Source organism: Lissotriton vulgaris, chromosome 1_1 (genome assembly GCF_964263255.1).
Source record: "Lissotriton vulgaris chromosome 1_1, aLisVul1.2, whole genome shotgun sequence".
Classification (NCBI taxonomy): domain Eukaryota; kingdom Metazoa; phylum Chordata; class Amphibia; order Caudata; family Salamandridae; genus Lissotriton; species Lissotriton vulgaris.
The window spans coordinates 755135540-755160480 of NC_141685.1; the positions used below are offsets into that span (position 1 = coordinate 755135540).

Here is a 24941-nt window from a genome sequence, read left to right on the forward strand (position 1 = left end):
ACATCACTGGTTCCTGGTAATGGAATTGCAATTACCTGTGAATAAAGTTAGAAAACAACTCTGAGAGTGAGGCATGCCTTAGGCAGTTGGAGTCCCATTTTATTCTTAGACTAGATATCAAAATGCCTAATGGGTTAAACACCAGTGAGGACCTTCATATTTTATTTAAATTTCATGTAAGTTTATATACTTGTTTACTGCAGCCCTTGTGACTTATCATCTCAGGCTTCCACTTTTTTCTTCTCTCAGCTAGATCAATGAATCTCAATCTATACAATATATGATGTTTATACTTTTAATATCTCTTTGCTAGTCTTTAGAGTGATTTGGGGTTTTGTCATTTAGCTTCTGGGCAGCATCTAGTTTTCACCAGTTGTTTCATATTTATGGACAACACCTTGCACTTTAAAAAATAGCACTTTAGGGTGTTTTTATTATTTTAGCACTTGCACTTTACAGTTCTGTCTCTTAACTAATTACGATATGAGTTCAATATTATCGGTTGCATGTTACTGAAGTGTGTTTTTTATCTGCCATATCTAGTGATATTTTACCATTGTCACGTACCTCTTACTGCGCCTACCTCTCCTCTTTCTGCACTGCTCTTGCCTCTTTCTCTACTTGACTTGACTCTTTGTGTAACTCACTCTCTTATTTCCACATTGCACTTCTATTGCCTCTTTCTGTATTTCTTTTTGCACTTCTCTTGCCTCCTTCTGCATTTCTCTTGCATTTTTCTGCACTTCTCTTGCCTCTTTCTGCACCTCTCTTGCCTTTTGCTGCACATGTCCGCTTCTTTCTGCACTTCTCCTGCTTATTTCTGCACTTCTCTTGCTTCTTTCTGCACTTCTCTTTCCTCCTTCTGCAATTCTCATGCCTCTTTCTGCCCTTCTCTTGCCTCTATCTGCACTTCTCCTGCTTATGTCTGCACTTCCCTGGATTTCCCATGCCTCTTTCTGCACTTCTCTTGCCTCTTTTTGCACCACACTTCTCTTGTTCCTTTCTGCACTTTTAGTGCTTCTTTGTGCACTTCTCTTGCCTCTTTCTGTAGTTCTATTGCTTCTTTCTGCACTTATCTTGCTTCATTCTGTACTTTTCTTGCTTCTTTCTGTACCTCTCATGCTTCATTCTGTACATATCCTGCCTCTTTTTGCAACTGTCTTACCCCTTTCTGCGCTTCTCTTGCCTCTTTCGGCACTTCTCTTGTATCTTTCTGCACTCCTCTTGCTTCTTTCTGAACTTCTCTTGCTTCTTTCTGTACTTTTCTTGCTTTTTTTCTGTACCTCATGCTTCATTCTGTACCTATCTTGTCTCTTTCTGCAACTGTTGTGTCCCTTTCTGCGCTTCTCTTGCCTCTTTCTGCACTTCTCTTGCATCTTTCTGCACTCCTCTTGCTTCTTTTTGAAATTCTCTTGCTTCTTTCTGTACTTTTCTTGCTTCTTTCTGTACCTCAGGCTTTATTCTGTACCTATCCTGCCTCTTTCTGCAACTGTTGTGTCCCTTTTTGCGCTTCTCTTGACTCTTTCTGCACTTCTCTTGAATATTTCTGTACTTCTCTTGCTTCTTTCTGAACTTCTCTTGCCTCTTTCTGGACATTTCTTACCTTTCTGCACCTCTCTTGTTTTTTCCGGCACTGCTCTTGCCTATGTTATAGTTAGAAATAAGTATTTAAAAAACCTTAGAAATTCATTGAAAAAAACTCAGGTTTCAGGCATACTGTCCTTCGTTGTGCCATGACGCACCTTTAAATAGATGTGGTGCATGTGAGTTATACAGTGAATGCACTGGCCTCCAGGGCAGCAGCATACTCTGGCTGCCCTAGGGGCAGTGCATTCAAATGAAATATGGAGTGGGTGCTTCAAAGCCGCTCTGTGTTTCACCGGGCAGGTGGGTGGTAGCCTGCGCTTTAAAGATGGAAGAGAGATCCCCTTGCAGACAGGTGCAGTCACTCACTGCCCCCTTTTCCCCTTTCAGAGGGCTGACTTTCAGTGCACCTCCTAAAGGCAAGTTTGAATCTTCTCCCGCATTCATAACACAGCACAGGTGCAGAAGCAAAGTGATTCCCTCCTTTTCATGGGGTCGCAACCCCAAGCAAATGAGAGAATGCCCTCTAATAATAACGCAGGCTATACATGTGTGGCAGCACTATTTGTACTATAGAAGGGGCTGCATATACATCAGTGGGGTGCAGAAAGCATACGCAGATGTCTTTTGCGCCTTTGGGGCACACTTTGTAGTATGGCCCCACAATGGCGAACTGGGCATAGATTCAAGTACATTACTTGGCCATTCTACCAGTGATAAACAGAATACGTCAAGCATACTGGAACTTACCTCATAAGAAACCAGCAGAGTCCCATTAAAAAATGAGGGTTGTGGCATGGAAGCTGTAATTCAAGAAAAAGTCCCAGCAATTACACCTGGCTACAGATATCTTATGGATTGCCATGCTGGTAGATTCCGCTCCAGTAAACATGATACATCCAGCAGTGCTAGGCTTTGATGTGCAGCTGTACCTGGATTTGGCAGGACTCAGGCGAAGTGAGAGCAGTATCTACGTGATGTCCAAGTCATACCTCCAAAACCCAGGACATAGAGAAGAGGATGAGTCGGAAAGGAATCTGTGAAGGCCAAGGTGGCAGAGCCAGTATCTGCATGATTCAAGAATCGGAAGTGGAAGAGGCTAATTGACTGCAGGATGCCTCCAGCAGTAAACAACACACTGCTGGGAGGATTACTCAACAGCCAGGTGGAATGGAAATGCATCAGAAGGATACTTTGTAGGAAATGTTTCCAGCAGAGTCAGTTACTCCTATAAAAGGGTGGCAAAAGGTAATATTCAAGCCTCAAGAGTGCTAGAGACATCAGATTGTAAAACAAGTTGACAAATGTAGGAGTATCTCAGCATAAAAATTAGCAGTCATAAACAAGATAGCAAGCAGGGTAGTAAAAATGTGAAAAAGAATATGAACCTCACTTACAGATCTCCTTTAAATGAGATAAAAAGGCATAACCAGCGAATGGGCATGCTAATAGTGTTAGTAATGACACACTGAAAAATCTGTGAGTAGAGAGAGGTAGAGCTTGAATATCCAATCCTGAAAGAATGGTTACAGGGTGGTCTGTTGTAAGCAAGAATTACTAAATACTCCACTCTGCCATCCAAAGCCAAGGAATCAATAGCATTTCAAGAGGCGATTTGTTACTAAATTATATAGATTGGCAAGGTGATTCAAATTGTGCAGTAGGAGATGATTAGACCAAGAAAGCAGTTACTAAAAGGGGCCAGAGTCTTGATATTTTTGATCCGATGAAAACCCTCCATAAAGTCATGGTATCACATGAGACTGTTACACAGGAGCCAACAATTATTAGCAGTACTGTTAACCATACTGGTACTATGCTAGTCAATAAACTAGCTAAGATTGTAATGCCCACTCCCAGCACACTAGCAATTCACATCACAACTTGATCTCTGAGATAGTCTCTGTAAAAAATTAATTATATTATTTGGGTGGGAGACTACCCTCTTCAAGGAATAATCAGAAGCAGAACCCTTGTTAGGGTGAGCCCTCAAAGTTACTAACTTAATCTGAGCTCAATCCACTTATAGCTGTGGCACACAGCATACAGGCTTATTTTAGTGATATATGTAAAGTATTTGAGCAATAATAAAGTCAGAATGCAAATCAATAAAATTCCCAAATTAAATTAGAAAAATAGAGTAAAATGTAATAAATCAAATTACACCAAACAACCAAAAACAATAAGCAGACCTGGACATAATAATTGTGTACGTTTTAAATACAAATAGCACCAGGAAACGTATACTGGCAGTGATAGTCAATGGTCGCGTAGGCCAGAACCTTTGTGCAATTTGGATCTTGACCACAATGGAGGCTTGGTTAGATACAGCAACCAGCTTCATCATATTCAAATAATTTACCTTCTTACTTTTGTCAATTAAATTCCAATCCACCATAGGAGTACACTTCTAAAGCCCTCCTAGGACCTTAGGGGGTCACTGAGAGACTCACTGGGTATATGCCAAACAGCAGATGCAGGCCAGGTCCAGTTGCCATAGGTAAGCTGGGTAGTTGCAAGAAAAGGCCTGTTGTGGCTTGTTGAGATCCTGCAGCTTTAACAACAGGTCGGTCCTATGGCCCTTGGAGTCCACTTTGTCCTCGCTGCAAGAGGGACCAGGCCAGTCCTTGAGGGATCCTCTCTGGTCACAGGCAGCAGGTCCAGTCCTTTTCTGATCTTCCTCAGGTCCAGAATGTGGTCTTAAGAGGGTGCTTGTGGGTGCCATATTTAAGCCTAGCACCATCTAGTAGGTTTGAGAGATACCTAGGCACTCGCTAAGCATTGGGTAAAAGTAACTGTGGCCAACTTTTAGTTCCTGTTTGCCTAACTGCAGATAGACCCAAAATGCCATGTGTCAAAGCATTTTCAAGATTGTGAAAGACTTCTGTCACACTACATTTTGACTCTCAGGGCTGGATGTGTTTGTGAGTGTTGCAGAGCGCTGTATGCTAATCCTAGTGTCCTCCTACATCCAGCACTAAAATCCTGTTTGAAGCAAGTACGATAGCCACAGCAAACCCAGAGCCAGAAGTCTGGCAAGACAAAATCATCCTGTTCTCTCCCGCTTTGTGTGCAACCCAAGTGTTATATGTAGCTCAAGAGCCTCATCAAGTAGCATTTGACAGTGTGGTGTCACAGGATGCGACCATACGGACACCTTAGAACCAGCTACGCTGCATCTCACAGAAGAGCACACGCTCCAACAGAATCTAGCTGCCAACACTGAGTAAGTGATGTGACACAGACCGGATAGCCTTCAGCAAACCAAGTTTTAACTAGGGGTGGGCGGTGGAAAGGTGGGATTTTCACTCTAGAATCAGTATAATATTTCTAGAATCCCGCCACAGGTCGACTAGACCTTTTTACCTGTCATAGAGTGTAGAAGGCAATCTGTCAATAACTTCGTAATGTCAAGATGGACTTTCCCCATCCGTTTCCCCAAAGAACCACTGACAAAAAGTCAAATTTAAAGATTTATTATAAAGCCAAAAGCAGTTGTGTATATAAACAGCTCAGTAAAAGATTCAGTAGATATGCGGGCACTAATACAAACATAATCCTACGGAAGAGTCTCAATCGACTAAGAAACAACACCAGTATAATTTCCAAAACCACTAGACTTGCAAGGATTGCTATAATCTGGGTCTTGGTAGGCATCGAAGAAAATAATAAATGCATTCAGAGCAATCTGTCCCTACACTATACTAAGTGACATCCTACTTAACAGAGTTCCTTCCTAACAAAGGTGTCAGCTGTGGTGACTTCCAAAGAAGTTCACCTACTCAGTTCGGACTTTGTCTAAGAACCCGTCTCGCATAGCAAAGCTCTCTGCCTACCCAGCATCTTTCTTCGCCCTCGTGCGCATCTGCTCTGCTCTCCTCCCGGGGTGCTGTCCCTAATACGAAACCCATAATTTGGACGACACGCCCTAAGGGACGCCCCTCTCAAAGTATTAATTTTCAAAGTAATTTCGTTACGACATCTTCATCCTTGTTCGTTGAAAAACGGCCTTGGGTCCCAGAGTCGTCTCCTCTTGAAGTTGCTTCCCTAAAATTCCGCAGCCACTCCACCAGGTCTGGAACTACCATCCTAACGCTCATACACAATGGGCCCTTCTCTACTATCTCTGGTTAACCTTGCACCTGCAAAGGAACGCACATAAATCGGTTCACAGTAACATGCTACTTGCAATTAATTCTCTAAAGCAACCTTCTAGTAAAAGACATTTCCATGATTTAATGTTAAAAGAAACATTCTTAGTTCGGCCTACACAATCCTCTCTCCCCACCTGGGCCTCTGCACGTTTTTCGAGATGTCACCCTCTAACATTGGCAAACAGTTTCGTACATTAGGCCTACATCATTATAGCAAAAGAAAGAATACATTTTCTAACTAAACATCTTCTATGTCGTTACGTGAAATACAATAGTGAATTTCTAAACGTGCATTTAAATACATCAATGCCTATTTAAGCATCCTTTAACTAAATTAGTATTACTCCACAAACACATTTCTAAGTTAACATGACATTAGTATTTCAAAACCACTTTACGTTACAGCTATGTAAATTCTGGTACATGAGTTCATAGCTTGTGTCACATTTAAACATGATTATAATCCTCTATGTATGTGGGTGCTGATTACACGTGAATATGGTGCACCCCTACAATTTCTAACACAGTTTTGCGCTCTCTCAGTCCCCCCTTTGATGACCTGTGTCATCACCACCAACCCACATTCCTTAGGGTAGGGACCGAGCTACACAGCACTTGTTGCAACATTCCCTCGCCTGAGCATTTCTAATGCCCTTAGACTTCGATATTGATTGTCCTGCAAGTCCTCCATTCTCCGCTCTTGTACCCTCATCGACCTTGCCAGTCTATTTGATCTATACCATTTGTACAATCTCAACAAACCCCACAATCCAACCACGCATGACACTATGATGATAAGGGGTTCCAGCACGTATCCAAGAAAACTCCTTCCCAGGCTAGCAAACCAATTTCCAACACTTCCAAACCCCTTGCCAACCTTTTCCCATGTATTCTCTTGTGTCAAATCGTTAATTTCATAGTGAATTGCAGTAATGTTGCGTATATATTTCCTCAAATCCTTGGAATTGTCCGGAATATACGTGCAACATTCCTGAACCTTTAAAAGTTTACAGACTCCGCCCTCTTTCGCTAAAAGAACGTCTAAGGCAAGACGGTTCTGCAAAACCATCGCCCTCATCGACAACATTTCACCATGGATCAACACCAGTGATTTTGCCGTACTCATTGATAGCTCATCCACCACTGTTGCTAACCTCCGTATCTTTACGTCAATTAAAATCACTCCCAACATTGGTATCGCAGCTCCGAACACATCTCCCACTATTGCACCAGCACTTTCTCCTCTCTTTACTCTTGTCAATTTGCCACCCTCCACCTGATCAAAATCCTTAGTGTGATATATCTTAGGAAAGATAATCGCCAGGTAGCATGTCCCATACCACTTGTCCGGCAACCTCACGTACGCATTTTTCCCACTAACAAAATACACCGTAGGGATCTCTTCAGAAAATCTTTGGTGTAATATTCTATCTTGAAAGTGTGTTCACAAGTTGTCTCGCCCACATACACATTTTCGTAGTACGTCTTTGGCCTATGCAAACACAACTTCCCTTTATGCACCACATCTAATGCTATCGGACCATAGCTTCCCTTTGACTTATGTCCAAGCTCCTCATCCGTCCAATCTACCTTGCCCTGACCTGACGTCTGTAACTGCTTTTGTTTTTGATATCTATCTTCAACCTGTTCTATGAACTTCTTCTCTACTTCTGTCAATGAGCAGGTCAAGTTGTGTCGGTGTGCGTATGAGGTGTCTATTGCTCGTGTTGGGATGAAAAAGTATCTAAGTCTATCCTCTGATTTATAATAATCCCACTTGTTCAGGTGCTTGTAATTTGGGACTTCCGGTAGCACAGCACCATAATTTGAAAAGAAATATTCAAAATGGGTCCGCCCATAAAATATGCTAAGCAGAAACTACATGAAATTCCATATGTCAACGGCAGGTGATGGTATCTAATACCCTCGTCTACTGAAGCAGGCAACTGCATACACACATAACAATCCTTCGCATCCATCGCATCAATGTACTCATAAAACAACTTGGCATACGCATTCTGCCCAAAGTTTCCTTTGGACAAATCAGCATGTAATCTACGGTTTTCTTCTGCTAGCAAAGCTTTCTCGGCTTCTATGTCTACCTCTTTCTGGCTAGGAATGGTAGGTGTAGGTGTTCTCTTGACCTCCGCTTCCTTCTCTTGTGGTGCTAAGGTGCTAAATAAGAAATTAAAACTACTACAAATATAAAGAAAATCACTAACCCTATAAGTGTGCCTATAATACATTTTGCCCTACAAGTCGGGTTCCCAGCCTCCATGGTCTCAACAGTATGATTCGATTCTAGCAGCAACACAAAGTCTCAGCAACACAAAGTCTCTTGCTTGGCTTTATGAATTTCTCGAACCACACCTAGAAGCAGAGATCCCCTTTCAGATCTTCATCTTCCATTTCGTATTCAGGTAACCCTAACCCTTCTTTGTCCTCTAAGGGATGTCCCTAAATTTCGTCTTCTTCCACTCGGCTCTAAGTAACTTTAGCAGCTATTTACAAAGTCTTTACTGCGCATCAATGATAAGATTTTCTCCAAGTGCACAAAGTACGTAATCCAAGAGTTTCATGTGAAGGACTATTGATTCATAGGCAGGTATTTCAGGGCCAAATGTAGGAAAAACCAGCCTATTTAGGATCAAGTCATTTATCTTGCTTAGGAGAGGGGGATTAGGAACAGTGATTGTCAGTAAACCTTCGATTTCCAGCCCGGGTACCAACAGTATCACTTCTAGCTTAACATTAGGAGTCGTATCAGTCACAAGCACCGACCTCACCCTCCCGGATCTCAACACACCTGGCATTTGTCAAAGGGTAGGTCCACTCCGGAGTGGCGTATCTTCTGCAAGGTACTCTCACCCTCCTTGATCTTCTCGGACCCTTCTCCTCTGACTCCTTGCTTTCACCTTCCGGGTCTGATTCTTCAGATACAGGTGCAAGATCTCTTTCAGAGGTCAGCCTCAAGTTTAGCCTCTTCCGCCTTTCAGGCCAGCTTGCCTCTGTGCGATTCACTCCTCTGCCTCTTGACGGCACAACTTGCTCATCACTGCCTTCAGCTCTTTCAGGGTCTAGATCACCTTCACAGCAGCTTCCTTCCTCTGAGGCGGATTCTGTGTCACTGCCGTTGTGATCTCCCTCAGCTCGGTCGGATGAGTTACCAGCCTCTTCAGACGCCCCCACAGCTTGACTTGTCGCCTCTAGTGGATCTTCCTCCACAGCTGGATTTTCTTCAACGAGAGGAGCTGTTTCTTCCAGGGGCGCTGGGACTCTTCGGGTGTGAGAAGCGTGTATCCAATTTGGCAGTCCACCGCACTTCACAGCAGTGTTCGTCACCAAGCTGACTTGGAACGGCCCTCACCAGCGGACGTCCAGGCAGCTCTTCCTCACGTGCTTCCGCACTAGAACCCAGTCTCCGGGACACAGGTCGTGACAAAGGTTTCTAGAAGTCGGGATTTCAGCCGTCTGCACCTGAAGAGATACAGAATGGATGACGTCAGATAGTCCTTTGCAGTAATCAAGAATCAGATCATCTGTGATATTCAGCAAGGCTGCTGAGGGGACGGACGGCAATCTCATAGCTCTTCCCATCAGCACCTCATGAGGTGAAAGTCCTGTTCTCCTGTCTGGTGTACTACGCATGCTCATTAACACCAACGGTAAAGCATCTGGCCATTTCAGGGATGTGGATGAACACACTTTCGCCATTCGTGCTTTGAGTGTTCCATTTATTTGCTCCACTATGCCAGAAGCCTCTGGCCGATAGCTACAATGCAGTCTCTGATCAATGTTCAGTGCAGAACAGAGCATCTTCACTACTTCACTGTTAAAATGTGTCCCTCTGTCCGATTCCAAAGAGGTTGGGACCCCGAATCTAGGCACTAATTCCCTCAACAATAATTTGGCTACTGTGAGTGTATCGCACCTACGAGTGGGATATGCCTCAACCCATCTGGAGAACACACATACAATTACCAAGACATATCTGAAGCTATTACACTTCGGCATCTCAATGAAATCCAGTTGCATTCTGTTGAAAGGCCCTCCAGACCTCCCAACATGACTTAACGTGACTGCTGTCCTCTTTCCAACATTCATCTGTTGACACGTAACACACCTCTGACACACCGCTTCTGCAGCCGTTCTGAACTTGGGATTATACCAAGTCTGCCTGAACACTCGTATCATTGCATCTCTTCCTAAATGCACAGAACCATGTATCTGTCGAGCCATCGGGCTCACTAGTTCATTCGGCAACACCGCTCTCCCATCTGCCGAAATCCACAAATCCAGATCCCCCTTGGTACAGCCAGAAGTCACCCATACTCTTTTCTCGAAATCAGACACTTGTTCCTGCATCTTCCTCAATTCATCCCAAGTATCTGCCACTTCAGGTATCATGTTTAGCTCGGTCCCTCTATGCATCCCCTCAATAACCTGGTCAGTGATGAGTAAGCTTGCTCGGCACAATAACGTGCAACCTCATCCGCATACCGGTTTCCCAGGGACACAAAATCAGCACCTTTGCTATGTGCTGTACATTTCACCACAGCGATTTCTGCTGGTCCCTGCAGAGCTTCCAGCAGTAACCTGACAAATTCTCCATTCCTGATAGGGGAACCTGATGATGTCATGTAACCCCTTTGAGACCACAACTGACCGAAGTCGTGAACCACACCAAACCCATATCGGCTGTCGGTGTATACGGTGACTCGAATCTTGTTGGCTGCCAAACAGGCACGCGTCAGCGCAACTATCTCAGCCACCTGAGCGGAGTGTACTCCTTCTAAACAGGCGGCTTCGATTATCCCATGAATCGTGCAAACGGCAAAAGCCGCTCTTAACTGTCCAGCATTGTCCCTTATACATGAGCCATCTACAAAGAGAATTTCATCAGGGTCTTCCAAAGGCTCATCGACAATGTCTGGTCTAGGTTTGGTGCACAGTTCAGTCACTTCAAGGCAGTCATGGTCTTCACAATCATCATCTAAGACATTTGGCAATGGCATCAGTGTAGCAGGGTTCAAAACTGAGCACCTCTTTAGGGTCACATTCTCTGCAGCAAGTATAACCTGCTCGTAGCGTGTGAGCCTGTTGTTAGTCAGGTGCTGCGTTTTGGTCCTGGTCATTAACAGTTCTACTGAATGTGGAACATGTACCACCAATGGATGCCCCATCACAATACTCTCACATCGCTCAATGCTGACACCTGTTGCAGCAACGGATTTGAGACATCCTGGCAACGCTGCGGCTACTGGGTCTAAAGTAGCCGAGAAATAAGCAACTGGTCTACGGACACCTCCGTGATCTTGGGTCAAAACTGCTAATGCGCAACCCTCTCGCTCGCAGCAGAACAATGAAAACAATTTGGTGTAATCAGGCATTCCCAGAGCCGGAGTACGACATAAGTCCTCTCTCAACGCAAGGAAAGCCATCAGGCAGTCTGTGTCCCATGGTACCGGATCACTCACGTCCTTGAGCGTCAGTTTCTGTAAGTTTCTGTAAGGACTTCGCCTTTAGTGAGAAGTTAGCAATCCACTGGCGACAGTAGCCAACCATTCCCAGGAACATTCTAACCTCTCTTTGCGTGGTAGGCACCATCATTTTCATTATTGCCTCTATTCGGTCTGGGGACACTTTCCTTATTCCCTTCTCTATTCTGTGTCCCAAATACTGTACTTATGGGAGACAGTATTGTAGCTTGCTGGGAGATACCTTGTGACCATTCTCTGCCAGATGGTTCAACAAAGCGATGGTATCTATTCTACAGGCATCTTCTGTCTCTGATGCAACAAGGAGGTCGTCTATGTACTGTACTATGTACTGTACAAGAACTGAGTTCTGGGGCAGTACTAGACTTTCAAGATTTCTTTTCAATAATTGATTAAAGATCGATGGGCTTTCTGTATACCCCTGTGGGATACGACACCATGTTAACACGCGGTTTTCCAGCTTAAAAGCGAAAAGAAATTGGCTCTCCTCATGCAACGGTATTGAGAAAAATGCCTGACATAGGTCAATCACGGTGACCCACTCAGCCTGTGCTGGAATCTGAAACAATATTACTGATGGATTCGGTACCACTGGACAGCATGGAACGACGATGTCGTTCACTTTTCGTAAATCCTGCACAATCCTGAACTTCCCGCTAGGCTTCTGCAAGCCCATGATCGGAGAGTTACACGGACTGCCCATTATCTCCTTTAAGATTCCCTGTCTAATCATGGATTCAATCACAGGTTTTATTCCCGCAATTGTTTCTGGAGTCAGCTTGTACTGAGGTGTCCTTGGAAATTCTGCATTAGGTCTCACTTGTATCCTAACTGGCTCCACGCCTTTGACTAATCCAATCTCTTCTCCTGTAAAGTCCCAAACCTCCTGTCTGACTGTCTCTCTCAAATCCCAGGGGAGTTCCTCCACTGTTAGTGCAGGATATAGTTCAATGCACAGACGTGTGTTTGCAACCTTAAAGGCAGCATCATCATCATTCGTCTCTAACTCCACTCCCTTAGGTGTACAATAGATGGTACAATTAAGTTTGCATAATAGGTCTCTCCCCAGGAGACACACAGGACTAGAATCACATACCACGAATTGATGGTTGTCCCTGAAGTTTCCTATACTTACATCTGAACACACAGAGCTGTGCTCTTCTTCTGTGCACACATGCACTGCAAAGATGACACTGGAGCTGAGGTGAGTGTCACACCGATGTTTTCCGAACCACCTGCATCAATTGCCAATTATGCTTTTCAAGTTCTTATCCGCCAATCCGGTGCTGCCGGGCCAAGAAGGTTAATGTGGCAAGGCCTTTTCATTGCTGAACTTCACACTTATGGAGAATTCCCATTGCGGCGTCTGTTTGGCTGAAATGCCCCCATGGCAAGACAAGGAGACTACTGGGTGAACGGCCAGTGTGCAGCAGTATCCTACGCAAACACAGTAGCGCTACTTTACAGGCAATACTTTCGACAGGTGCAGCAAAATCTCCGCGAGCATGCAAAATTTCACGGTTTAGCAGACATTTCTTGCTGTTTTGCGGAAATTTGCGAAAGGCAACTTCACAAATTCCGCCCACCCCTAGTTTTAACCTCACACACTGAAAAGCCAAAGCGGGTACAAAGGTGATCCTTGTTTTAAAAACTAGAACTTTTAATAGACTTCACTCACCCACTGTCACCGCTCTCCTTCTCCCATTAAATCGCCAATTTCCCAGTCCACCACGGAGTGTTATGATTGAGTGGAGGGAAACGGCGTCAGGAGGAGGGGCTCAGGGCAGAGGTCAGGGGCAGAGCTACTGACTACTTCACTCCCATGGCAGCCCGTCTGCGCCTGTCCGCGTGCAATGGACCAGGGTCCAGTCCCCCTGGATCAAACAGCGGGCAAATAATATACACAAGGCACCAACTCATGGAAATCTGGAAACCCGAAGATGAGCTTGAAAGGCACTGCATAAGCCCGTCATCTACATATAACACCTGACCTAACTGCACATTTCAATTCCAGACACCTGAGTTGGTCTCTGCTGATAAAGGAAAGGTCCTGAGTTAAAACTTCTCTTAATAAACTGTCGTTCACTGCCTAAGCACCAGGGGGAAATTAACATCTTACTCAGTATGAGAGAGCCTGACGCTCTCGTTCTGACAGAAAAATGGTTGCACAAGGACTCCGACCCGGACGTGGTACAAGCTCTCCCCCCAGGCTACTATATTCTAAGGAATGACAGAAACTCAGGCGACGGGAGGGGGGATTGCCATCCTTCTTAAAGACCAAATAAAAGGGCGCATTGAGCCTGATATAATACAGGACTGTGAGAGCATGGGCTCTGCACTCACCTTCATCCCCACCTGCTCACTATAAGGAATTCTAATTTACAGACCCCCAGGCCCATGAAATATGTGTATGGAATCCCTTACCAACATAGTGTCTTCCAGGGCTAACACAGCCGCCAGTTTTGCTATCCTAGGAGACCTAAATCCGCACTTAGAAGACCCTAAGAAAGGCGAGGCATGCCGCCTTATACAAAATCTTCAGGCACTACAACTGACTCAGAACGTAACCAGCCCAACACATGAGAAAGGTCACACCCTGGACCCAGTTTTTTGAAACATAAATAATTTTTCTATAAATGATCCCATTCCACTCCCCTGGTCAGACCGTTTTATTGTTCCAATGATCTAGAGCAGAGCTTTCCAAACTCTGTGTCGCGACACTGTACTGTTTCGCCTGCGATGTGCGGGTGTGTCGCGCGACGTCACTGAGATGCGTAAAATTTCACTTCTTGAGCAGGACTGCCCATGCTAATGACGCCCGACGGCATGTGGAGGAAGGAGAGGGAGAGCGGTACGCAAGCGTGTGCACGCAGCCTCGCTCTCTTTGCTGTGCACGTCTAATGCGCAGTCAGGCCACAGTGCCATCTCTGCCCTCCCCATTCCATGCGCTCGGTATGGCGCAGTTTTGACAGTAGAGTCTCAGAGACCGAAGGGAGTGAGAATCGTTTTCCTTTAGACCGGGACAGGAGAAGAGGGGAAAACAAGTGGGTCAGAGGCAGGCATGAGGGGGAAGGGGGGCGGTAAAGAAATGGGAAAACAGAAAAGATGTCGGGAGAGGAAACGTAAGCAATAGACTGTTGTGTATTTACTCAAGTCTTGGAGTTCTTTACAGAGACAGGCACGGGTGTGAAGACTTTATTTCCGAAGAACGCAGCTTCTTTCAATGAAGAGGATGCGGTTTGTCTTCTAACTAGAGCTGGTCGACCGGCATCCCAGGGAGAACGGGGCTGAAGGGAACAGATAAGCTTAACGAGGCTGTCTCCAATTAAAATGGGAGGGGCTGCTGAGCTGGAACCAGAGATCGGAAGGGAGAATCAACACTGGCACGAGATTTCCCAGGTCCCACAGAACTCACTCACTGTGACCGGAAGCCCAACACTCCTACTTCAAGTGAGCAACAGTAGGAACATGGCCCTAACCTCGGGCAGATGATGAAGAATCTGGGGCTAAACAAAGGAAGCTGTGACAAATCCACACAAAACCGGAACATCACCCCTGACCAAGACCATCTCACTTCAATCTAAACATAAAATAACTTTTTTGTTGTTGTAGTTTTATATAGAGCGAACTTGACCCAAAGGTATCCTATAGCTTTAGAGGAGCACCAGTTGCATTACAGACAAAATATTTGAGGTAATAATGTTAACTGTCAACGTTTAACACAAATAAAGCCAATTATTCCAACACGGAAAATCGAACTTCTTCTCTTCCTATACCCAACCTGAAATCATTCATTTCTTTACATTTTAGTACAAATGCGTTTGTTACATCCCAAATAGACCATAACAGCAAAAAGAACTAGTAATAGCCCAACAGCCAGAACATCAGAAGCAGTAACACACCTTTGCTCCCTCGTAATGTTTATGCAATGTATATACATTTGTGTACATATTTTATTTCTACTCAAACCTAGAAGAATAATTCTTCAAATTTGAAAATTAACTATTTTCACAAACTATACCGGAAGGTGAAAATGTGTCATTTTAACATTCAACACTGAAATGTAAAATGATATATGGCCCTTCATATACTTGGCAGCAGGCAGACTTTGTGCATGGTTGAAAGGGTTGGCAGTGCATGCAAACGCCCTTTTTGTGCCTTAAATCACTGGGGCATGTGTCAATGTGTGCATGATTATATTCTTCTTTCAGGCACAGACCTAACCTTACACCCAGTTTTACCAGTCACTGTATTTGTTAGAACAGATTCACAATTGCTTTTTTAACCTTCCTGCTTTCTCAAATTTGCATGCACCATTTGCCCACTATTTTTTCAATATTTTCACGGGGGAGAACCCCCCAACCGAACCCCTCTTAGGTGGTTCTGGGTCGCTCACTCGCATTACTGTGTCACTAAATCAGGAATGTCTAAAAAGTGTGTCACCAACATTAAAAGTTTGGAAAGCTGTGATCTAGAGGTTACCAAGCCCGCCTACCAATGACCGGCCATAAAAGGATTGGATTCGGCCATGGGCAAAAATAAGCCCTGAGATCAGGGCAGACATCTTGACAGCGTCTCTCCCTAGTGGCAGCACTGGCCCTAATATGGCTCGGGATAAATTTAATGAATGGGTCGCTGCATCCTTGGATGCCACAATCCCTCTTAAACGGAGCTCTTAGAGACCCACGGAAAAAAGGTTCCCTTGGTACACCCCGAATATTCGTGAAATCAAGCAAAACTGCAAAAGGCTTGAGATAGCATGGAGGAGAAAATACTGTCCAGAAAAAAACACAAATATAGAGAGGCAATAAAAATATACCACACTGAAACAAAAAAAGCGCAGGCACTATACTTTGAAGAAAAAATTTATGCTGCAGCTATTGCCCCAAGAGAAATAGCTAGAATAGCTAAGAAACTTTCAACCCTCCCCCAGCCAGAAGTTCCCTCGGAAGGGGCCCCTCAATGATGCAAGGAACTGACAGAATGTTTCAACAAAAAAAACGTTCATATATATAACACGTTCCCACCCCTCCAACAGAAGGAGCCACCTATCCCCAGATAGGTTATTATACCGGAGATACCCAATTATCTGGACAACCTCCCTATCATGGATATGAATACCCTTGAGAAAATCTTTGTGAAAGTCAAGTCAGGATCTCCATGTGATCCAGCACCTGCACACATTTTGCGTAAGGTTAAGGAAACTATCCTTCCAGTGCTCCTGGAAATTCTTAATGTATCCTGATCCACCGTGACAGTAGCGGTGAAATGGAAACACGCGATGGTAAAAGCTATCCTAAAGAAAACTAACTTGAATCCAGGGGACTTAAGCAACTACCGACCGGTGTCACTACTTCCCTTAGTAAGTAAAATACTGGAAAAACACGTAAATACGGCACTTTTCAACTATCTGGAATCACATGAGATCTTACACATCTCACAGACAGGCTTTTGACCTAATCATGGGACAGAAATCGCACTCCTAACAGTAATGGAGGAAAGTGCTGGATCTAGGAGGAACAGTGGCAATTATTTTGCTGGACTTAACGTCCGCTTTTGATGGAGACTGGAGGAAATAGGAGTGGTAGGAAAGGCTCTCTCATGGCTTAAATCCTTCCTGACAGAAATAACTTTCCAAGTATTCAAAGGCAGGCACACATCAAGAAAGACCCCACTTACTTGTGGAGTCCCCCAGGGTTCGTCGCTAAACCTCATCTTTTTAATGTATATCTGAGACCACTGGCCAACTAGTCCTTCCTTATGGAGCTCAGATAGTCACATACACTGATGACACCCAACTGGTGGTAGCCCTCAATCATCCAGAGAGAAGCCCTATCGACCTGGAAACCTGCCTACAACAGGTGGCCACCTGGATGGACCAATCTTTCCTCAGGCTTAACGGGGAGAAGACCGAGCTAATGATCCTTGGGGGAAAAAGACAGAATCACATTCAAACATAAGTTGGCCAAACTGCCTGGGCCCTCCCCCTACCCCAAAGATAGGATCAAAAGTTTAGGAATCTGGCTCGACAGCTCCTTAAACTCAACCACCAAGCAGTACAAGTGGCAGCCACCTGTTTTGGTATCTTAAGACAAATAAGAAAGATACTTCCACTACTCCCAGAAACCGCACAAAGAACTATGGTACAATCCCTGATACTCCACCGGCTAGAGTATTGTAACTCACTTTATCTAGGAACTCCTAACACCATGATTAGAAAGTTACAAGTAGCGCAGAACTCAGCGGGCAGACTACTTCACAAAACCCCCGGAAGAGAATTGGCGAAACCAGCATTAAAAGCACTACACTGGCTGCCCATTGCAGAACGCATAAGGTTTAAATCCTTCTGCATTGCGCACAAGACACTCTGGGGCACAGGCCCAAAAATCAATAACTCGCTTCTGATGTTCCACCGACCTATGCAGAACCTAAGATCGGCTAATCTCTTTCAAGCCAAGGTACCAAAAACAAGGAGGGTACGATCAGGGGGACGTATTTTCTCCTACAATGCCTCCATTGTATGGAATTCTCTCCTGACCCAACTCAGATCCACACCATACCACCTCACATTCAGGAAACTTTTAAAAACGTGGCTATTTCAGAACTTGCAGTAAACAACCCTAGTCTGTCTGTTGTTGCTTAGCGCTGGGATGCCTAAGGGTAGCCATGCGCTTAAAAAGAATTCAACTAATAATAATAATAATAATAATAATGCTCTCAGCTTCCTCCTTGATTATTCTGTGGAGCCCAAAGAGTCATCTCTTCCCATTATGACCAGCTTATTGTTTTCTCCTGAGATGTGCTTCTCACCTCTTACACACCTATAAAGCTCATCTCTTTGGTAAGCCACTTAACTAGCCATCCTGTCATGGAGGGAGGTGTCACTTCCTTCCCAGGCAGGTCTTTGATTCTGACTCCTGGGTGTGTTCACACTTTCTGGCAGGGAGTCTGATTTCTGTCTCGGTGGCAGTAGGTGCAGGCTGTCAGCCAGGGCATAGGAAGGGCCAGGGGAAACATGGGGGCAACTTCTAAGGTATCCACCTGGGTACATATCACATTAAATCCGTCCTTAGAATAAAGTCGGGTTTGATGAGGCAAGTTGTATGATAACAAACATTTTACATTTCAGTGTAACAATAATGGAGCTGCCAAACTCGGGTTTACCCTGTTGCCATCCCATGTTATCCTATGGACTGTCTATCACTTATTTTGTCCTTTAATGGTAAATAGCACTATGGGGTCATATAATCTTGCACTAACATGTCAACACTGTGACTATATTGACCCTGCCTCCTGGACTTTAGGAGACCTTCCTTAGGGTGACTGGCACAAATCAAAGATAGTGCATTGACTTTGCCGCACATGGTGAAGGCAAAATTGAGTTTGAGCTGTTTGCACTGCCCCTGTAGTCTACAATGGAAGGCCTGCCTTCATTAGTTTATTTGGGTCACTCAGGGTGGCATAACCAGTGCTGCAAGCCCTGGGGACCCCTTTATCATCCATGCCCTGGTTACCACTCGTACCATATACTAGAGAATATAAGGGGTAAGTTCCTTGTAAATTGGGATTGCCAATTTACACATAATAGTTTTAGGGAGAGAACACTGGCATGTAGCCTGGACAGCAGGGGGAGGGCTGGCCATCCAAAAATTGAAGTTTCCTACACACACCTCTCTACTCTTTGTCAGGCCCCCTTCGCCAGCAGGAAGTTACAGAAGTCCCTCTAGCAGACCACCTACTGATAAGGTAGCACTAAACCTTGAGGAACAACCTAGGGGCATATTATCAAGCACGGCGTTAACATTATCGCTGTTTAGCCGCAGAAAACTGCTGCTAAAGCAGCGATAATGGTCTTGATAATACGCAGTAGAGAATTCTCATAGAAGCCCATGTTCACACCAGAACATGTGCTTCTATGGGAATTCACAAAGGGGTATTATCAAGCCCATTATCGCCGTATTTGCGGCAGTTTTCTGCCGCTAAAGCGGAGATAATGTTAACGCTGTTTCTTGATAATATGGCCCTTGATCTCCTCGCACTAGAGAATATAAAGATTGAACTTAAGGAAAGGAGACTGGCCCTTGAAGAAAGAAGGGTCAAGATGTGCTTAAAGCTCATAGAAAATGGCGGCAGCAATTTAAATAGGGAAAAAGAAGGAACCTTGGACCTTGAGATCCCCAAAGGGATTGCCCCCAAGTTTAGTAATGGGGATTACATTGATAAATGGTTTGCAGCCTCTGATGGGACCTGCAAAATAAGGAAGATAGGGAACCAGAAGTGGGGCTCCCTACTGTAGGAGTTGTTCTCAGTCAAGGGTAGATATGGGCTTCTGACCCTTAATAAGGAAGTGGCTGAGTTCTATCAGCATTTGAAACAGACATTGATAGAAGGATTTGGATTCATCACAGAAGAGGACAGAGTGAAGTTTAGGGAAAACCTTAAAGGTCAAAAGCAGAAATGTATGGATATAATTTTTATACGAACATCACATATTAACTATTTGTACTTCAGACAAATTGCATCCATATTTGGTGTATTCCAATTTGTCTTCTCCCACAGAGCTGAAGAAGATGGCTGACAAATGGGTTAGGACACGAGTACCCTAGAAGACCCAGGAGGTTCAACCTAGGAAGGACGTGTCAGGCCCACAGAAGACAAAGGAGGGAGGTAGTAAGGCTACTAAAGAAGTTCCCGTAGAACACTGGAAGCCTAATAAGAGGATCAAAACCCCACCCACCTCTAGCAAGCAGTGTAGTGGGGAACCAGGTCTCAGGAAACTCTTGGATAACAGTTTGTGCTTTGACTGTCAGCAGTCAGGGCACTGCAGAGGGGAGGTAGCCTACCCCAAAAGGAAGGTTAGCACTGGGCTGCCCAATATAGCTTTATAAGAAGACATTGAAGATAAAGGGTCAAGATGGTAAGCTAGTGATCCCTGAGGATGGTAGTCAGCACTTCTATCCTGTGAGGTTAATGGGTACCCTACCACTGCCCTGAGAGACACAGGTGCCGGTCACACCATAGTGGTGGACCGGTAAGTGTCCCCAGACCAATATTTGCCAGGAGAAGCAAGACAAGAAAAGGCACTCCCCGGGGTGGTCTCTAAAAATCACCCTAGAAGTAGAAGGTACCTTTACCTGGCATAGAGTGGTAGTCAGTCCTGACCTCCATCTAGATTGCATCTTAGCAATGACCTCCAAGAGGTTGGTCTGATCCCAGATGGGGGAGTCACCCAGAGTGCTGCCCAACGCAAGGATCCAGGATCTCCTGTCCTTAAGGTTAGGATACTTAGGCCCCACAAGAAAAGTAAAAAAGGTACAGGTGGGAAAAGAAAGCTCCTCTCAGCAAGTGACCCAGGGTGAAAAGGGAATCTACTCTACTTAGGGAGAACACCAAAGCAAGGCCTTTCCTGTTCCTCAAGAAGTCTTATAGAAGTATGTCTTCTACAGGAGGCTCTTCACTCTGCAAAGTTAAAAAGGCCCCAATATTCCACAGGCGCTCCTACAATGTCTCATAAACCTGTCAGGGGAGAGCGCAGGATGGGATTCTGGACACTAACAACTGCAGTAGCCTCCGTTGGGTGCTTGCCTTTATAACAAATCTATCCTTGGCATGGAAGCCAGACTCTGTGAGAAGAAGCAAAGTGGGCCCCCTGACCTACCCTGTTGGTCACAGTGGGGTTACTTGATTTTTGAGTGACTTCTTTGGGTCAGCTAGGTGTTACCATAGCTAAGGTAAGGTTAGAGGAAGTAGGTACTCCACTACTCCCAGGTTAAAGTTCAAAATAGTAAAACCCCAGTTTCAGCTAAGGGCTAGTTTAAGAGGGGAACTGTGAAAGTTGAGGTGGGTCACCCTCCCAGGGAGAATGACTCTGACAGGAGCATGTGAGGCAGAGTAGAATCTGCAAAAGTTCAGCCAGTTTCCCTTCATTCCTCCTTTCTGAACAGTCACAAAAATTCACCAACAGTGAGACTGAGTCTCCTTCACATATTAGCTACGGGGTTGTGTATGGAAACAGGCTTTTTGTAGGTTCCCCCACACACATCTTTCCCTGGTCCATTTTGACCCCAATGCTGTTGGTTTTTTACTCTAAAAGTGCACTGGAATCTGAAATCCAGGCCACAGTGCCAATGCTCTGTCCCTAAAAAATATGTATGTGAATCGGTAACCCCAATTGGCAAGGACTTTAACCCTATTATAAGTCCCTGGTAAGTGATACCAGTGGTACCCAGGGTATTGGAGTGAAAGGGGTCACCAGGGCCTGCAGCACTGATTGTGCCAACCTGAGTTACCCAGGTAAACATAAGGTAGCCGGCCTGCCATTGCAGACTGCAGGAGCAGTGGCAACTGCTTCAACTCGAATTTCCCCTCCCCATGTGGGGCATGTTCACATCACTATTTTAAATATCTGTCATGCATCCCTAAAGTAGGCATCCTGAGTCCAGAAGGCAGGGTGCATCATAATAAATGTGTGGAGATATAAGTGCAAGCTTACGGTTCCCTATAGTAGACTCCTTCCATTAGTAGCTACAATATTTGCTCAGGCGGCCATAGGCTAACATGGGAACCCCGAGGTTGCCAGCTCCATTATGGTCCAACTGAAATATATCATGTTTGCTATCAAACAACTTGTCTCATCAAACCCCCCTTATTCCAAGGACTGATTTAGTGTGACATGCACCTAGGTGTTTACCTTAGAGGTTGCCCACCTGGTTACCGCAGCCTTTTCTTCCCTGGCTGGCAGCCTACAGCTGCAGCTGCAAAGCCAGGAATCTTACCCACTGCAAGAGGTGTGAATACTCACAGGAGTGAGTAACAAAGGTCTGCCCGGGAAAGGGGTGACACCGTCCTCCCTGACTGGATGGCTAGGGAGTGGTACATCAGGGCGTTGAGCTTCAAATCTTACACAGCCTCCAATATGCATCCAGTCTGTCTCCCAGAGGAGGAAACAGCCAACCCCCTGCCCCAGGGACAATTGCTCCTGGAAAGGTGGGAAAATTAGGTAGTCAAGAGGTTTACACCCCCATAACGCTAGCCACACCCTTAGGGTGCACTTCCTGGTCTTTACAGCGAAGGAAGGTTTCTGCCAATTTTAAAAGTGGCAGAATAGAAGGTTCTGGGTAGAAAAGGTGGCACACCTCTCCCCAATGTGGTACCCTCATGGGTCGCTAGGGATAGTAGCCCACTGGTTGCTGGCCCCACCACCCTAAATCTAGGATTTAAGGGGCACTCCTAGCACCAGAACCTCAAATCTGATTCAACTTGCAACTAAGGACAAAGAAGAGACCCGGATCTGTGACTTCAGTATATACACAAAACAAAGGTGAGAGACTAGTTCCCCAGGAAAGTGGACCCCTCTGAGAGCCAAAGGCAACTCCAGAACACCATTGGACTAAAGGCACTTGTCCCCTACAGCCTGTAGGTAAAACATACTCCCTGAAGCAAAGAATCACTGCCCATCCGGCCCACCAAGGGATCGCTCAAAAGTAAATGGTCTAGTGCATCGTGAGAAATGTAGTCCTGACCTCCAGCAAGTTTCAAGTGGCTACCACTTTTCTCCGGACTTCAGGACGTTGAAGTAACTCCAAGCTGAGCTTGCAGCTGCCAAGGATTTTTGGTTGCCAGTCCAGTCAGGGTACCCTTTGTTGGATGCTACAACTTGAGAGAACCCCGCAGCATCTTCAACCTGCGGCAGACAAGGCCCCGTTGTCAGATTTTTGCATCCGTTTACTACCATCACGGTCCATGCAGTAAAACCAGCAAACCTGTTGCTACCACTTCAGCACCAAGGACAACCTGGACAACTCTGCACCAAGGCGCTAGAAGGCAGGTAAAATTCAACTGACTGACGTGTCCTGGTCCTGACACCCACTTTCCTTAACCCCTAGAGGTTTCCACTGGTCTTGATTGTCATTAATGTGTTTCTCCATTTACTGCAATGTTAATGTTTTGAAGTAGTGAATTCCCGTGATTTATTTTTCCTTTTAAAGTCCATGGCTTCTGAAATATTTCTCAGATTTTTGTTGCTTTGGTGTCTAAATTTGTATAAAAATCCATTCTATTTTTATAAATTGGTGTCGGAATTCTTTTGAGGGTGTCAATTACTTCTCGTTCATGTTGGTACTCTGAAATGCTTAACACAAGTTCCTCTAGTAAAGCCTGAGTGCTCTGTTCTACCCTACTGGGACACAGCTAGGGATTTATAAGTGTGAATGAAAAGGAACCTCTTTTGGGGTATTGTGAGTGTATTGCATAGTAAAGCCTAACAAGCCTGACTACAAACTTCTCCACTTCCCTACAACAATTAAACATTAAAACATTTCTGTAAACCAAACAAACAAGGATGGGGTACATAAAAGGAATAAGTGATGATACATGTTTACTAGCATTCCTAGTTTTCAAAAAGAAAGGGGGTGGTAGAGGTATAGGCTAAGTCCACCCTCCACACATAAGTAGACCGGAAAAACCGAAGTATCGGGTAAAAGAACCTAGCCAAATGACAGAGATTTCAGAACTCAATCTGAGTTTGAAAAACACCAGGAAAGAAAAACGTTTTTCTCCTGTTAACTAGGAGTGGTGTACACAGGGTTGGTTCCTGTTTAGTCCTGACGAAAAGCTTGGGGAATGCTCGAAACATGTTGACAAAATGCTAGGTACACCTAACCCCTTACAGCTAGGTCTTCCAGCATTCTACCCCGTTTTTTAGACTATACCAACTAGGAGCAAGAATTAAATTATGTCACCAACTAGCTAGGTATTTTTAACTCACATTATCCCACTCAAATACACTGTCTGCACTATGCATAGTTTTCACCACAGTGCTCCTACATAATTCTGCAAGTCGTAGCACGCCTCAGTCTGTAGAGGACTGAGATGGCCCTTATGATGAAGCATGTCACCGTGGTGAAACCCTGGTGAGTGAGGGGACTCAAGAAAGAAAAGTTTTTCTTTCCTGGTGTTTTTCAAACTCAGATTGAGTTCTGAAATATCTGTCTTTTGACTAGGTTCTTTTACCCGATACTTCGGGTTGTTCAGGTCTACTAGCATTCCTATACATCAAAATGAAAGTAGTACAATTTTAGATTAAACATCTTTCAGCTGCCTTCTGTATTCTGTAACAAACATCATTGGATTGACTCCATCAGTAAGAAATCAAAATATATTTGTTTCCCTTCATTTTCTTTGGATTGAATTCTAGCTTGTTTAATGGAGGCCATCAAAATTAATTAAAGGTAATTCATATGGTAAACTGGATGTCACTCATAGGGCTAGCACTGATGACACCATGACACTATGAATTAAAACCCCAAGAACAGAAGAGCAGTGGAAATTATACATAGCTATCTGTACATGATAAAATCATCTAACATGTGATCCATTTGCTAGGCAAGTAGCAAATGGATTAATGGAGTCAATAGTGCTACAATAAGTTGTGAGAGAAATTCCAATATGACTTGATAGTACTGTTGTAATGAATACATAATATTTCATCCACTTATATGCTGTGCATTAAACCAGGCATAACAACCTACTGCTGAAACGATGACCAATATTTATAAATTCCTCCAATTTCAGAGTTCTCTGCCCAGATGGATGTCTGACTCAGGAGAGTAAAGTGTGGGGTACTGATATTTATACTGCAGTAAGTACAATAAAAATGTGTATCTCTTTCTTAGACGTCAATTAAATTAAGTTAAAAAGTAAACAT

At 44.5% G+C, this 24941-nt stretch overlaps 1 protein-coding gene across 1 annotated transcript in view; it reads left to right on the forward strand.

The window, feature by feature from the left end:
* The window catches only part of LOC147747769 (uncharacterized), an 802967-nt gene that overhangs the window by 132829 nt on the left and 645197 nt on the right, over positions 1–24941 (forward strand). The window contains exon 10 of the mRNA XM_086926120.1: positions 24809–24875. Within this exon, the coding sequence (XP_086782246.1) occupies positions 24809–24875 (67 nt within the window). The remainder of the gene's footprint in view (positions 1–24808; positions 24876–24941) is intronic.